At 46.1% G+C, this 15,000-nt stretch overlaps 1 protein-coding gene and 1 long non-coding RNA gene across 3 annotated transcripts in view; one reads left to right on the top strand and one right to left on the bottom strand.

Moving 5' to 3' along the window:
• Positions 1 to 6,299, top strand: part of LOC123500044 — a 125,151-nt gene extending 118,852 nt beyond the window's left edge. For both annotated transcript variants that reach the window (XR_006673157.1, XR_006673156.1), the window contains 2 exons: positions 3,769 to 4,036; positions 5,841 to 6,299. This is a non-coding gene — a long non-coding RNA (uncharacterized LOC123500044). The remainder of the gene's footprint in view (positions 1 to 3,768; positions 4,037 to 5,840) is intronic.
• A 964-nt stretch (positions 6,300 to 7,263) lies between these two features.
• LOC123499869 (glutamate receptor ionotropic, kainate 3-like) overlaps positions 7,264 to 15,000 on the bottom strand; it is a 20,339-nt gene continuing 12,602 nt past the window's right edge. The window contains exons 3-14 of the mRNA XM_045248404.1: positions 13,252 to 13,402; positions 12,963 to 13,060; positions 12,641 to 12,816; positions 12,361 to 12,462; positions 11,607 to 11,926; positions 11,351 to 11,478; positions 10,991 to 11,112; positions 10,508 to 10,733; positions 9,097 to 9,242; positions 8,040 to 8,129; positions 7,713 to 7,879; positions 7,264 to 7,489 (exon numbers count right to left, since the gene is read on the bottom strand). Of these exons, the coding sequence (XP_045104339.1) occupies positions 7,321 to 7,489; positions 7,713 to 7,879; positions 8,040 to 8,129; positions 9,097 to 9,242; positions 10,508 to 10,733; positions 10,991 to 11,112; positions 11,351 to 11,478; positions 11,607 to 11,926; positions 12,361 to 12,462; positions 12,641 to 12,816; positions 12,963 to 13,060; positions 13,252 to 13,402 (1,895 nt within the window). The 3' untranslated portion in view covers positions 7,264 to 7,320. The remainder of the gene's footprint in view (positions 7,490 to 7,712; positions 7,880 to 8,039; positions 8,130 to 9,096; positions 9,243 to 10,507; positions 10,734 to 10,990; positions 11,113 to 11,350; positions 11,479 to 11,606; positions 11,927 to 12,360; positions 12,463 to 12,640; positions 12,817 to 12,962; positions 13,061 to 13,251; positions 13,403 to 15,000) is intronic.

The following is a 15,000-nucleotide window of genomic DNA, read 5'->3' as shown; positions in this document are numbered from 1 at the left end:
TAGTAGTAATATAAGTGATACGAATGATAGAAAGAGAATCAGTTAAAGGGAATCCTAATGAAAGACTCCAAAAAACAAAAGACAAGGCAACACGCTGGCATGTATAAGTGGGCCTTCTTTAATCCATCATTTTTGTTGCCCTTGACCAGTTTTCCCCTCTTACATAAAAAGACCAACAGAGGAAAAGGAAGGAATCGAACATGGAGAATTATAAAATCTTAATGAAAACAGAGACGAAGATGGGTGGCGCCGCAGGGCATAAGAGCACTGACTGACTTTCCCAGAACACTCCTCACATTACTCGCCGCTTACACACATACATAATACTACTCCCTCCCTCTTCGCCTTCCTTCAGCCAGCACCCGCTCCTCCCACGGGAACTCCTGCCGGGGCTATGGAAGACTCAGGAGGGTGTGGGCAGCAGAGGTAGGAGCAGCAGAAGGAAGAGGGACAGTTAAGCGGTGGGTGGTGTGTTGCATACCTGGGCGACTAACCCTATCCGCTTGCCCTTGACTTCGGAGATGACCGCTGCCGCCCTTGCTACTTTCTTCTTTCAAACTCGGCGACGGGACAAGAGAGAGAGAGAGAGAGAGAGAGAGAGAGAGAGAGAGATTTTGAGAGGGGGGAAGGCGTGAACGAGGAGCAGTGGGTGATATTAATACAAAACAAGGAGGAAGGAAAGGTTTATGAACTACGAAACTGAAAGAGGAAGTGGTTAACGAAGAGGACACGATATTAGCACAGAACGAGAAGAAATTAAGGAATATAAACTAAGGAAATGACGGTGATCCTAAGTAAAGATTGTTGAGAAGAGAAGAAAAGAAAAAAAGGTGGAGGTGGACGAGTAGAATAAAGTAAAGGAATATAAAGCACGAAACTCATGGTGATACGAAGTAGGGGACGTGAAGGGTTTGGTCAGGCAATGATTGGAAATAGAAATCGAAAACAACGCAAAGAAAATGGGGTGTTGGGTTGTATATACATGGATTCAGTTGATAGTGGTGGTGGTGAAGATGTGGCAGGACTGTAACGTAAGGAAGTGATGGTGGCGGTCTGAGAGAAAGAATAGGTAAAGAAGAGAATGTTGAAGATTATTGAGGGTTAGAGCTGATAATGACTGGGAACAGAAAACGAGAATGAAGCAACACAGAAGAAGAAAGAGTTGTATAGGTATTGTTGGTGGTGGCAGAGGAGGTGGTGGCAGGTCCATAACTCGAGTTTTATAAGGGCAAACTCACACAATCACAGGAGGGAAGATTGTGATGAGCTGCACCTTGGCAAACATATTCAGGTCTCTTTATTTGTTCGAAACCATCTTGACTCGTGTGTTCGAAGTGGCGTTTTTTCATAATACCCAGAGAGAGAGAGAGAGAGAGAGAGAGAGAGAGAGAGAGAGAGAGAGAGAGAGAGAGAGAGAGAGAGAGAGAGAGAGAGAGAGAGAGAGAGAGAGAGAGAGAGAGACGAACTACAAAAAAAGGAACACTGCAAAGATGAAGAGAGAGGAGAAAGATAAAGAGATACGAAGAACCGAAAAACTGCATTCAGGAGAAAGAAGAAAGAGCCAGACAAACAGACGGGTCATGGATGCCTGGAGGAAGAAGAGACGGGGAGGGGGAAGAAGAGAGGAGAGAGGGAGAAGGAGAGACCAGCTGTAGAAGCCTGACGGGTGACTCACAGGGCGGGCCAGCGGGAGAATGAAAACCAGCAGTGCAAGAGGAAGATCTGCGGGCGGCGAGTCATGAGTGAGGTTTGTCAACGTGAGAGGATTGGTCGTGGACAGGGAAGGGAATGAGATGCTGACAGTGAGCAGATAATGTATGACTGATTAGCCAACTTTAGGTTCCACAATTAATGAATGAAGAACTGGAATTGACTGATAGTTCATTAACTGATTGACACACTTCAGATCCCATAACTAGTATCCATTACAGACCCTATGAGGCATCGTTTCTCGCAAAGCCTCCTGTCTGAGGAAAAATAATGAGCCCTAGTGCAGCAGCTTCACCCCATGCCCTCATCACATCACTCACCCTTGCGGACTGAGTTCTCCCTCCCAGCATTTGTACCATATTATTAGTATATTAGACTCGTGTTTGAGGACAACCAATCTGCTGATGTCAAGTTGCTGCAGAGGTGCATCTTGCTTTCAAACTTGAACGCACCCTGACCTATGTAAAGCTGGATGCAGTGACCTCCCGATCTGTGTACCTATCGAGGGATCGCCTTGACATTGTAGCAGTAGTGATAGTAGTAGTGCTGAACGAGATGACTTTCTTGCTCTTCCACTTAACCGGCAAGATTCTCCTGACAGGCCTGACAAACTACCAACGTAGTACCTTCTCCTTTGTTACCCGCTTGGTTTCGACCATGATCTCAGCAAGGAGGTGTAGGGAGTCGATTATATCAGGGCTTGCAGCCTGTCGGCAGGATTGTGGTCACGTGGACTATATAGGACCCAGTAGCATCGTCTAGAGTTTAGCTTCATGCCTTGTCTTCCACCCCGTGGGATACATAATCTGGAAAATTACCATCTCGTTATAAATGTTGGAGCACTGGACACATATCCCGCTATTGCTCGGCTCCCTAGAAGTGTGCGTGGTGTGCTGGGACTCTGGGAGTCACGACTCGCGCACGTGCCCGCCCCTCACCGCGCCTCGCCACTACCACCCACGACCACACGTGACCCGACCGCACGTCCCACACCGCCACCTCCTGACGTTACCGTGCAATTGGAGTGTCCTTGTTGTCAGGAGGCCTGGAGAGCGTTTGGTGTGGTTGTTCATGACATGAGGCCGCGTCTACAATGCTGCTCAGTCGACCACACCCGCCACTGATTCCCACACACAAGGCGTCTCTACTCCTGCATCTCCCTCTCCACAGGTCCAGGCTCTTCGCAATATTGTGGAAAAGCTGATGACTGGCTGTGCTTCCCTGGAATCACGACTGGATACCATTGAAGTTCACCATGACTAGCATGGCTGCCATTCAAGCCAAGACAAAGCCACAATTGCTACCTTGTGTAGACGCAGTAGGCTTCCATCACTCACTCACTCACAGAGAGGTTAGAAGCTTTGGTCGATGGCTTTGAGGACATAAGGTCTGCAGGCACCGTCCTTTCGTGGACACCATAATATTGTAATCAAGGTCCCGAGCTGCTCAAGGTACAGTATACATTGACTGATCTCTGCAGAAAGATGGGACAGCGGGGTGTGCTGCTTTCCCCAGAAGTTGAGCAGCTACCACGAGACTGAATCGGCAGCAGTCTGCCTGTCTCGCCCAGCTGCACATTCTGCGGGTTGTATGGCATAGTAGACGTAGTTCACCTAATCTGCCAGCGGAACCCTATGCCTTGGTGTTATGTGACCCGATGTCCGTCCTAGATTAACTTCTCACCTGCTATCCCCACCTTGGTAAATTACACTGATGTCACTTTATGTATTTGTATGATATGCCATTCTTAATAGTTCTGTATTGCTACCTTTTTTTTTCTTGTGTGTGTGTGTGTGTGTGTGTGTGTGTGTGTGTGTGTGTGTGTGTGTGTGTGTGTGTGTGTGTGTGAGTGTGTTTGTTTATTTGTTTGTTTCCCTTTGCCCTTTGTAATAAGCATAAATTCATTAAATCAATGCAGCTGAATTCATTTACTGAACTGACGCCTTTTACAGAGCAAATTGATTAAACTACAAACCTCTCTCTCTCTCTCTCTCTCTCTCTCTCTCTCTCTCTCTCTCTCTCTCTCTCTCTCTCTCTCTCTCTCTCTCTCTCATGCAGGACAGGTGTGCATGACCGGGCAGTGAGTGTATGGCGGCTGATAGGGAGCGCGATAAGCAAACCCGTCGGGCAGGCAGCAGCAGCAGCATCTCGCGGCGGGGCAGAAGTGGGAAGACCCTAGCCCCGGAGAGGAAAGCTGCTGAATCTTTCTCTTCATACAACCCTGAACCGGTTCGTCTGGTTGCTTTACTTTGGCTGCTGTGGTGGTGTACCTCATGGGAGCAGAATGAAGGAGGCAGGGGGAGGTACTACAGCTGTTTTGAGAGTGGTAAGGAGAAATGCATTAGTGAATAAGGATACAGGAAAGAGGCGTTTATAAAGAAATGATTTACGGCTTGTGTATATAGTGGAGTGTATTATGTTTAAATTGTCAGTTAGTATATACGATAAACTACCATTGTGCTCAACGCTTCCTCTCAGTTTAAGTCCTCTGATATGCTGCGAATGTATCAGTAGTCAGGCTTCGTCAGGAGGCGTGAATGAAATACACCACGAAATAGTGTCAGTGAATGCAGATTACTCGAATTCTGACCACCACTGTAACTGCTGTTTGAAACTTTGGTGTGTGATCTACACAGCCAATAGTTATGAAACAGAGACAGTGAAACATACTTAGAGGCAGAGACAATACTTGTATTACGAATACTATTCCAGTTAACTCCATTACAGTGCCAGTGGAAAGGTTCTCGGTGCGTCTTTCAAATGAAATGTGGAAATTTAAGAAATTGTAACACTATTTTACATTGATGTGGAAAACTATTTAGCTACTTCATCTCCCGAAATTACACAATAGCTATGTATTAGAAAGAGTACTGAACTTGATAGACTTTTTATCACAAGACTTGTACTGCTGGACATAGTATAATAGGAGTTATGTAATAAGTAAGCCGAAATAACGAAAACGAATTTTATTAACGATAACTACTATGCGCGTGAATGAGATAACGATGCGAGTTTCCACAATAACAATGCAGGCGTAATGATGCGTACGTATATGTCGTTTTGGTGTAGGTACTTAAATGCACAGGCACCAGGACGAACCCTTCCTCCCCAAGAGTCCGCCCCAGCAGTCCCGTGGGTGTGAGGGCAATGACGATGCAACCTTGCTGTGCCTCACACGGCTCACCATGAGCAATGACCCCACACACCACGCCCCAGCCACTGTCATGAAGTGAGCCCTCTCATCCCAAAAGGACCCCTTTCGTCCTGCCAGTGTCTAGTGCATGGCGCACAGCGTGCCACACACCACGCCCCAACCACTGTCATGAAGTGAGCCCTCTCACCCCTAAAGGACCCCCTTCGTCCTGCCAGCGTCTGGTGCATGGCGCACAGCGTGCAGTCGTTCATGGCGAGTTGTTTAGCCCGGTGATATCACAAGCCAGGGACCCGTACACACCCTCAATCAGACTATGGAAGGAGCCCTTATCACCCCTTTAAGACTCCCTCTATCTGATGAATGGCTTCCTCACTCAGGGCAACGGTTTCCTAGCGGGTGGGCTTTGAAATAGGAGGTACCTCAAAAAGTATCTCCTTTGCCCCATAAATTCCCGTGAAAAGCCCACATGGTATAAATAAAAAAAAAAAATAAATAAAAAAGGTTAGTTCTTTGGATACTCAGATGCCAATAAGCAGGAGATGCAATCACGGAAGGGAGCACAGGTAGCATATTGAGACATTGTCTGTATGCCGGAGTGAAGTGTGTTGTACCACGTGTACTGTACTGTACGTACACCACCTTGTTGAGTCAGGACAGGAGCTTTGACACTCGAACAGACATCCCACTCAAGTTTCAGATTCTCTAGCCAGACAGTTTCTCGAACCAAGACACTTGTTTTCCTTATCTCTTGAGAATCAAAAGGAAAAAAGTGCATTTTCTTCATGTAAATCACAAGATGAAGCCTGGACCGCATACCGAAGTAACTTTATGACACATACACCACATACCGAAGTAGCACCCATTTGTAGGATTGTCGATGTTAGTTGTCGAATTGCCTGCAGCAGTCTTTCTTCCTTCCTTGCTGGACTCTTCACTCACTCAAACCTGTTCATTGTTTCTCTTTTTTTACCCGTAGCCTCCATCTGTATGGCAACGAAGGTCAGAGAAGAACACCTGCGATGGAAGTGCGTGTGGGGAGTGTAGCGCATGTAGGTACGTGTGTATAGATGTCACGAAAATGACATAATGAAGGTTTTATTGCAATGTGTGCAGTTGTGTCTTTTGTATACTTCTGTGTATCATTTTTTATCTCCTTCATGTTCCTTTTCTAATTTCCTTCTACTTTTCCATTTTTTCTTCCATGTCTCGTTTTGATTTATGATTATACTTTTTATTTCTTTTTCATTTCTACATCTCTTTCTTTATTTCTCCTCACCGTCATGGAATTCTGGTAACTGACAATAGCTGTGTGACGGAGAAAGAAGCTCAAGTTACCAGTGTTTTGCCGAGACGTGTTGGAAAATTCTGCTGTTGATTTAATTTCACGCTGGTCCTCGCGTCAGTCTTGCGTCTCCAGCGTGGAATTGTTGATTGAGTTGAGGCGATAGTTTAGTTTTTATTCAACGCTCTGAGGAATTCATGTCCGTTGGCAGGAAAAGTGTGTGTGTGTGTGTGTGTGTGTGTGTGTGTGTGTGTGTGTGTGTGTGTGTGTGTGTGTGTGTGTGTGTGTGTGTGTGTGTGTGTGTTAAAGGCTGAGGAGCGAAAGAAAACACAAGTAACGCATATATTTTTTTTTCACGTTTATGTATTTTTGTTTACTTATTTGTATTGGCTACTTGTTAATATTGTCCATTCAGACACTCAAAAAAGATAACAGAGTAATAAAAGGAAAAATCATTCGTGACATTTGAATAGCTGTGAAAGTATCGTCATAAATCTCAATTATAATCTGTGACTTGTGAGTACATTTAGCCATTTTGCGCCACAATAACGAGGTCATATGGCGCCTTGTTAACGTTAATGTCATCTACGGTCCAGAGTGAAAATATCTTGAGCTTCAACTGAGATGGTCTTCGCTCAGACAGGTGGCGCGTTTCGTCTCACGATTCGTTTGTCGTATCATGTTATCATTGCAGCGGGTCAGGAGACTTTAGTGAGCAGCACACAGACGCTCAGCTCCATCATGAGTGTCGCTGCAGCCACCGTGGATCCGCTCAGCATCAGGTAGAACGCCGCCTGGTGGAGAGGGAACTTAAATCACCAGATGTTCATGTCATCTCGTATTTTGTGTGTAATAGACGCCAAGAGCAACTAAAAAAGCAGAAGAGTAGATAGATAAATAGATAAATAAATAAAAGTGATCCTCTAAGGTGCCATTCCTAAAAAAACATCACATAAGGATCAACCGAAATTACAGAAGTATCTTGAAACCTTCCTCTTGTCATCAGTTCCTTGTTCGCTTGAGTGCGTCTTATATTATCTTTTGAGATATCTCTTTATCTTCTTCGAAACAAAGATTGCGTTGTTGGTGTGTGCATGGGGGAAAAGTGCAGGGAATCTTTTGCTGTCTTCATAAAACCTAAATATCTGTCAGAGACTCCATACAGTAGGAACCATTATGAAGAACCTGAAAGGGGAGGGGAACCGCTGCTTGCCTGAAGGTGCTCCAGTGTGAGGGAGAGTGTTGCCTGTGCCTCATCGCTGCCAGCCTCATGATGAGCAAGCTTCTGAATTTCCTGCTCACCCCACTGTGTCACCAGCCCCGCTTCCACGATCCACTGCAGCCTGGGAGCAACACGTCTGGCTGTAGGATCGCTGTCATGTCAATTAGGTTATGCTGTTATGCAAACAAGAGCCTGGCTGCTGATGTGTTGTGAGCCTCCCAGTGTGTAAGGAACTGCGCATATCCCATTACTATCTAATACCTCAGGCTTTTCAAATGATTGAGTGGAAAAAACGTAGAGGACTCTATGAAATGTGATGAAGGACAGGAAGAAAGCACACCTACAGTTGCTCAAACTTTGGCCTGAAGGGGGCGCCGCTGATGCAGGCGATGCCATAGCCATGTGGATAGAAAGTGTCACGCCCAAAGTGATACTTCTCGCGGCCTCGAACCGTGGCGCGAATCTTGGCGTTAAGTTCAGAGTTGACCAAAACAAACTTCTCTTCCAGCACCTGGAGAGGAGAGACAGAGAAACACTTGTAAAGAATGAATAAGAATACCGATGGAGGAAGCACTTTATCTTTATGCAAATTATAAGATTACAAAATCCACGGCCTCCCTCACGTGGGCACAATTCGCCAGATCTTACGTATACTACATACAATCCCTAACCTTATCGAAACCGAGTTCAGGATCAGGCAGGAGGCTGTGCACAGGGTGGAAGAGCTCCCACACCTGCTTGTAGATGCCGCCATCCGCGTGCTGTAGTGGAAGCAGTGAGGGAGACGAGGAAGCGAAGAGAGAAGAGACAGCGTCCCACCGTGAGGAAATGACGATTGAAACAAATTGTAGTCATTATGAGATAAAGAAAAAATATATCTGCAAATTCTGTTCGCGCTTTATCCATATCCACCCACATTCATCTGTAAGTTCACGAACTAACATGGGGACCAAGCTGCCGTTTGGCGCCGAAATTACTCTGAGTAGCTAAGGAAGCTGCTCCTGTATATTTCGTTTACGATAGCTAATGATTATTAAGTGACGCCCGGGGAGGAGACGCACTAACGCCCATCACATCAGGCTGATGTGTAGCACCTCGCATTAGGGGAGTGTAGACAAATCCCCTATTGAGCCTACACACACACACACACACACACACACACACACACACACACACACACACACACACACACACACACACACACACACACACACACAGATGACCAGGGTTCGATTCCCCGGCCGGTGGAGATATTTGGGTGTGTCTCCTTTCACGAGCTCGTTCCGTAGGGTAACGTCTGGCTGTCTCGTCAGAGACTGCAGCAGATCAAACAGTGAAACACACACACACACACACACACACACACACACACACACACACACACACACACACACACACACACACACACACACACTGCAAGACATTGACAGCCGAATCACCCAACGCAGCGGGGAGCCTCGAGAGACTGCTTGGCTGCGGCAACGCATCAGCCTTGCCGTGGCGAAGGGCAACGCAGCTGCCATCTGCGGGCTCCATTAGTTGCCGTAAGGCCCACTCTAAATCATATGTTTTCAAACCAATATGTATAAGTAGTAAAGGTATTTTGTTTGAATGAATGCTTGTGCATGTGCTTGTATGCATGTCAGTATGAAAGTAGGGAAAAAAATAAAGTACACACACACACACACACACACACACACACACACACACACACACACACACACACACCCTGAAGAGGAACTCTGTGCTGGAGGCCTTGAGGGTGCCCACTGCAAACCCGTTGGCCACAGCGGCTGGCAAGTCGGTGAGGCTGTCCACGGGCTGGTCGAAGGAGGGGATGGCCAGTACCGCCGTCAAGGTGCCCGAGTACATCGCTGCGGCACATCAGTACATCTTACAACACCACCACACCACACCACACCACGCCACATCACATCACACCACACCACACCACGCCACATCACATCACATCACACCACACCACACCACATCACACCACACTACGCAGTATGGAAGATGATGGCCACAAAGCTGATGGTATTATTATGATACTCTGAGAGTGCCATTATACTGTGTAGAAATTAGTTGAAAATTATAATATGTGTATTTTGCGCAAATAAACAGTAGTGGTTCATTATAGAAAAAGAAAGACGCACCATAGAAGACGCTTTACAGTCCATCCGCCCCTGTGACGATGCGCCCCAAGTCCATTCGCCCCAAAAGTTGTGGCGAATCTATACTTCATTTGTGACTGATGCTCCCCAACTGCTGAATATTTAGCTGTTGCGCCCAAACTCCTTTTTTCAAAGTTTGGAAACTTCTAGTCATCATGATGAAAGAACTCACAATTAAAAGAATAATATGCATTGGATGTAATAAGAATAGTTTCCCTATATAAAAAAGGCCCCAGTGACGACAAATTCAGTTCTTGCGTCCCAAATCCTTTTTTAAAGGAACTCAATAAAACATAAAAGAAGACAAAACAAGATGAAAAGATTAGAACGGTACAAAATAGGAACATTCGGAAAGTAGTTGCATTGGCGACAGACTTAACCTAACCTAACCTAACCTGAAAAGGAGATACAGACATGGACAACATGATTTTTTTTTTCAGAAACGTTTGATTTTTTTTTTTTTTCAAAGACAAAACAAAAACTAGAAAAACTACTCCCACAAAAGTTGCGTATATATACAAAGTTTGTATGGTGATTTTTTCAAAGCAATTAACTGAAAAATAAAGTCTGTGAAGTAAAAAAAAAACGACGCACCGTTTGGTTCTCCGCATCCATTCACCCAAAACTTGATAAAATGGACATAATAGCCTATTTTTACCACCTCAAACAAATATCAAAGTTTCAAAACAATTGGGCTTACCATAAGCGCAGAATGAAAAAAGTTAGGTTCGATCAAAAACTTCCCTGAAATTATTCGTTTAGCTATATATATAATACTTATATGCAAACATGAGAGTTGGGGCTCAACAACTTGATTGGACTTCCCACGAGTAGATGTGCCCCAGCTTACGGGGCGAATGAATCTGCGGCGCATCGTCACTGGGGCGGATGGACCTGCTCCCTAGAAGACAGAAAGAAGGTGGTGCATCGGGAGGAGGTGAGAATGGGGGACGCCTGCCACTCACCATAGATAATGAAGCAGAAGAAGTACCAGAAGATGAACACAAAGCGGAGGGAGGAAGACTTGGGCGGCAAGAAGTTGGTCTGAACCACGATGCTGCGAAACATGTTGAAGGCGGCGACTTGCAGGGGAAGGCCACCCCCCGAGCACCTCATCACCACCCACGCCACGGGACCCATCAGCAGTGTGGCCGCCGCGATGAATCCCCACACCTGAATTGATCCGGGTCTCTCTTACTGATGGTGACCGTGGTGGTGGTGGTAACGGTGCTGGTGGTGGTGGACAGACAGCAGCACCGCTTCTCTTCCTCTACTTAGCTAGACTCCTCCCTGCCACCACCACCAGTGTTGAGAAGTCACAGAAAGAAGCCATGTTTTTTTTTTTTTTTTTTTTTTTTTAAGCCGTATACCGGGCTTAAATTTTGTTTCTGTTCTCCAGCAAGATTGCAGCCCCGCCCCCTCCCGTCCCTCCCAGTATTTCCACTCACCGCCGTGGTGAAGGGCCAGAACACAGCCATGGATCGCTCCTTCTCTTTAGGGGCGCGACTCACTAGAGTCAGGGACTCCAGCCAGTAAGTCGCTGTGAAGTCCACCACTGTCTCGCGAGTGTCTGAAGGGTGAGCATTAAATTACTACACTCTTTTTCACACAATTGCTCATCTCCCACACATGCAAGATGGCTTCTAAGAAAACCAGAATGCATTATTCCGTATTCCTTAAGTTAGAGTTCATTTTTTTTTTTTTTTTTTTACTTTATAGAAAAATAATTGAACGTGAATGTTTACAGGGGTTTTATGTGAATACAAATATGTGATTTCTTTGACTTCTTCATTACGAAAAAGGATTACCCGTGATAGTGATTTCGCAGATGGCGACGTGAGCCTCGTGTCGGGCGACCATCCCGATGAGTCCTGTGACGGATCCGTCGGGCTGCGGACCGCCCCAAGCACGGTCCCTCGGCACCACCAGCTGGTACCTGCAACCTCAAAGACACAGGGCGTCAGTGCCACCCACCAACTCACCAGTTTGCATGCTGAAGAAGTATATTTCGCGTTTGTCCTTACGGGCAGGCCATCGCGGCTGCCTGGTGGCCATTGAACTCACGTGAAGTTGAGCTTCGCACCAAGGGCATCTAAAATGTTGATGTCGATGCCAGATCGCGGAGCAGCAGCGTCACCCTCGAGAAGCGTTAGGCCGAGGAAAGGCCAGTTGTCGTTGGCTGCCACAGTCAGCTGCCGGCCTCCGAAGTCAGCATACAGGTGGAGGAGATCCGGCACCAGAGTGGCGGACCAGGCAGAGGTATCCACCGGTTGCCGAGGAGCTGGACGCCATTTTCCTGCCGCCTCCAGCCTGTGAGACGAGACTGGAGTAACATCCTGAAAGTGTGAGCAACTCTGAAGGCCACCATAAACACACCCGCACGTTTAACATCAATAGAGACAACATGAAAATACAATAATAAGGGCGCGGCACTCACATCACCCTGCCTGCCTGGTTTACTCGCGAGGTGGACAGCGTGAACTCAGCGGCATCGGACAGTCGTGTAATGAGAGTCACCTGTACATCACGGGACGAAGATAGGCGGAGTGAGACGAAAAAGAAATAATGCATCAATAAGATAACAACAAATTATATCAGAGATGCGTCGAAATTCCATTTACCTACACTCGTGCTTTCATCTCCAATAATGCGAGAGCTTTGATCTCCTACTGACCTGGACGAATGAGCCATTTCTTACAAGGTTACTTATTAGATTCGTTGAGTGTGTGTGTGTGTGTGTGTGTGTGTGTGTGTGTGTGTGTGTGTGTGTGTGTGTGTGTGTTACAAAGTCGTAGTCTTAGCCCTGCGTTAAGCACACCTGCGATCCTTCTCTCAGCAGTGCTTGGAGGGCGGCGGTGCGGTCCTCGGTCGCCACCACGAACCACCACACCGTCATGGATTCTAGCGCTCTGGTTCGCACCTGTCGGAGCGAGACGAATACTAGTTAGGTGGAGGCACACTTCCGTAGAAATAGTGTTGTATCAGTAAGTGAGAGCAGTATGGTGGTGTATAACAGAACTTTAGAAACTTAAAGAAATAACTTAATTGCAGTTTCCAAAATAGTTAGAAATATTAATCCAAATTTGCTGAACGTGTACCTGTTGAAAGACGCGCAGCATGTGGTCTGCAGTGCACATGACGAGCACGTAACGCACGTCCAGGGGCCTGAGGGGCGAGCGGAGCAGTGACTCCAGCAGCAGCAGTCTGGGCTCATAGGTCAGGAGAATGGTGTCCACCCTCGCCTCCCCGCAAACCCTTGCCGCCACGCCCACCTCTTCATGAATACACAAATGGTATTCCCTACTTTCTTTAATCTTCTGCCATCGTTTTTTTTTTTTTTTTTTTTTTTGTTAACTGTCATTGCAAAAAGTATAAATAACACAATCACCGCATGATGAATGCTATGCGCTCGCACCGCACCTGGCATGCTGTTGTCAGCAAGGAGATACACCTGCCTCCCTGAGGACACCTTCAAGATAAACCTCATCAGGGCAGCCGTCAGCGCCTCCTCCTCCTGCCTGTTAGAGACACAAGTATTCCCTCACTATAATAGTCACGCCAAGAGAGAAACCGCATTATGATATGATGATCCTCACACACACACACACACACACACACACACACACACACACACACACACACACACACACACACACACACATCATCATCATCATCATCATCATCATAATCATTATTGAGTCATGCGTACAGACTGGAATGATTGGAGGGGAAGCGATGCAGGAGAGGCCGAGTCAGCTGACTGGATCGACTCACTGCTGACCGGCGACTCATGTCACTGCTGCTGGAAGTGGTGGTGGTGGTGGTGTAACTCTCGGCCTCCAGCGTAGTTGAGGTTTGTTCTGGGAAGAGAAGAGAAGGGAAGTAGGAGAAATTCAGCTGGTCAGATCGGAAAGATCTCTACCTTCCTTTCTACCTTCCTTTTCTTTTTTTTTTTTTAATATGTGTGTGTGTGTGTGTGTGTGTGTGTGTGTGTGTGTGTGTGTGTGTGTGTGTGTGTAACAAACCTTGATATTTGTACGAGAAACAGTGATCACCAAGTGCCACGCTTCCCTCTGATGGAAGTGTGTTTTATCTCCACCTTGTGACTGACCTAGTAACAGAGGCAGCAGCAACAGCACAAGGCAGCAACGCTGTCCACTCCAGTCCCACATCCCTTCTGGAAAGACAATCAACACGTTCATTCTATGCAGTGAATACCACCACCACCACCACCACCACCATACCACAACCACCACCATTACCACCATACCAGCACTACCACCACTACCACCACCGCCATCACCACCATCATCGCCACCACCACTCTTACCAACATACCACCACTACCACCACCGCCATCACCATATCACCATCATCGCCACCATCACTCTTACCAACATACCACCACTACCACCACCGCCATCACCACTATCACCATTATCGCCACCACCACCCTCACTCGCTGCTTCTGTTTGCTCTTCTGAAAATAACTTGAACTAACATAAACGAAAATAAGTTAGTTCTGCTTCACAGTACAATTGTTGTTCTTTCATTCAACAGAGGAGCGATGTACATCTTGGACAAAGCTCAGCCTGACACGCCCAGCCACCCTCACTGCACACTGCTCTCAGCCACGAGTCATGAATTACATCACCTTCCATTCATGAATCATCATATGCCACTTCGTCAGCTCGCAGGTGTGTGTTCTTAACTCTTAACTGATCAATGTGACACTTTTTTCCTCTCTCTCTCTCTCTCTCTCTCTCTCTCTCTCTCTCTCTCTCTCTCTCTCTCTCTCTCTCTCTCTCTCTCTCTCTCTCTCTCTCTCTCTCTCTCTCTCTCTCTCACGAGTTACCGGACAATGTGAATTCATTGCAACAAGACATCTTGTAGTTTCTATGTACATCATTTCACGCACATGAAGGTCAAGTTTCAAATTACCGATAAAGTTCTTGGATGGGTAAAGTGGTGGCTATTCGAATACATATGGTGATGCATACGAGACAAAGACAATGGTGACCGGACAATACTGCGGCTCGGAGGGTGGGCTTGAGGGATGGCTGTCCTAGATAAATGAGCGTTCGTTACTTTATTTCTGTGGCTGTAGTGTAATATTTTTTGTGGGACAGAAAGATTTGATGGAAGAACCACGTCATTTCTCATGCAGAGACAGATAAACAACACTATCAACGTGGAGATAGATAGATAGATAAATAAATAAATACATATATATATATATATATATATATATATATATATATATATATATATATATATATATATATATATATATATATATATATATATATATATATATATATATATATATATATATATATATATATATATATATATAGATAGATAGATAGATAGATAGAGAGAGAGAGAGAGAGAGAGAGAGAGAGAGAGAGAGAGAGAGAGAGAGAGAGAACTCACCAAACTTTAAGGCAACGGTAGG

Source organism: Portunus trituberculatus, chromosome 50, assembly GCF_017591435.1.
Source record: "Portunus trituberculatus isolate SZX2019 chromosome 50, ASM1759143v1, whole genome shotgun sequence".
NCBI lineage: Eukaryota > Metazoa > Arthropoda > Malacostraca > Decapoda > Portunidae > Portunus > Portunus trituberculatus.
Note: the sequence above shows the minus strand (reverse complement) of the source record. Positions and strands in the feature narration are given on the sequence as shown.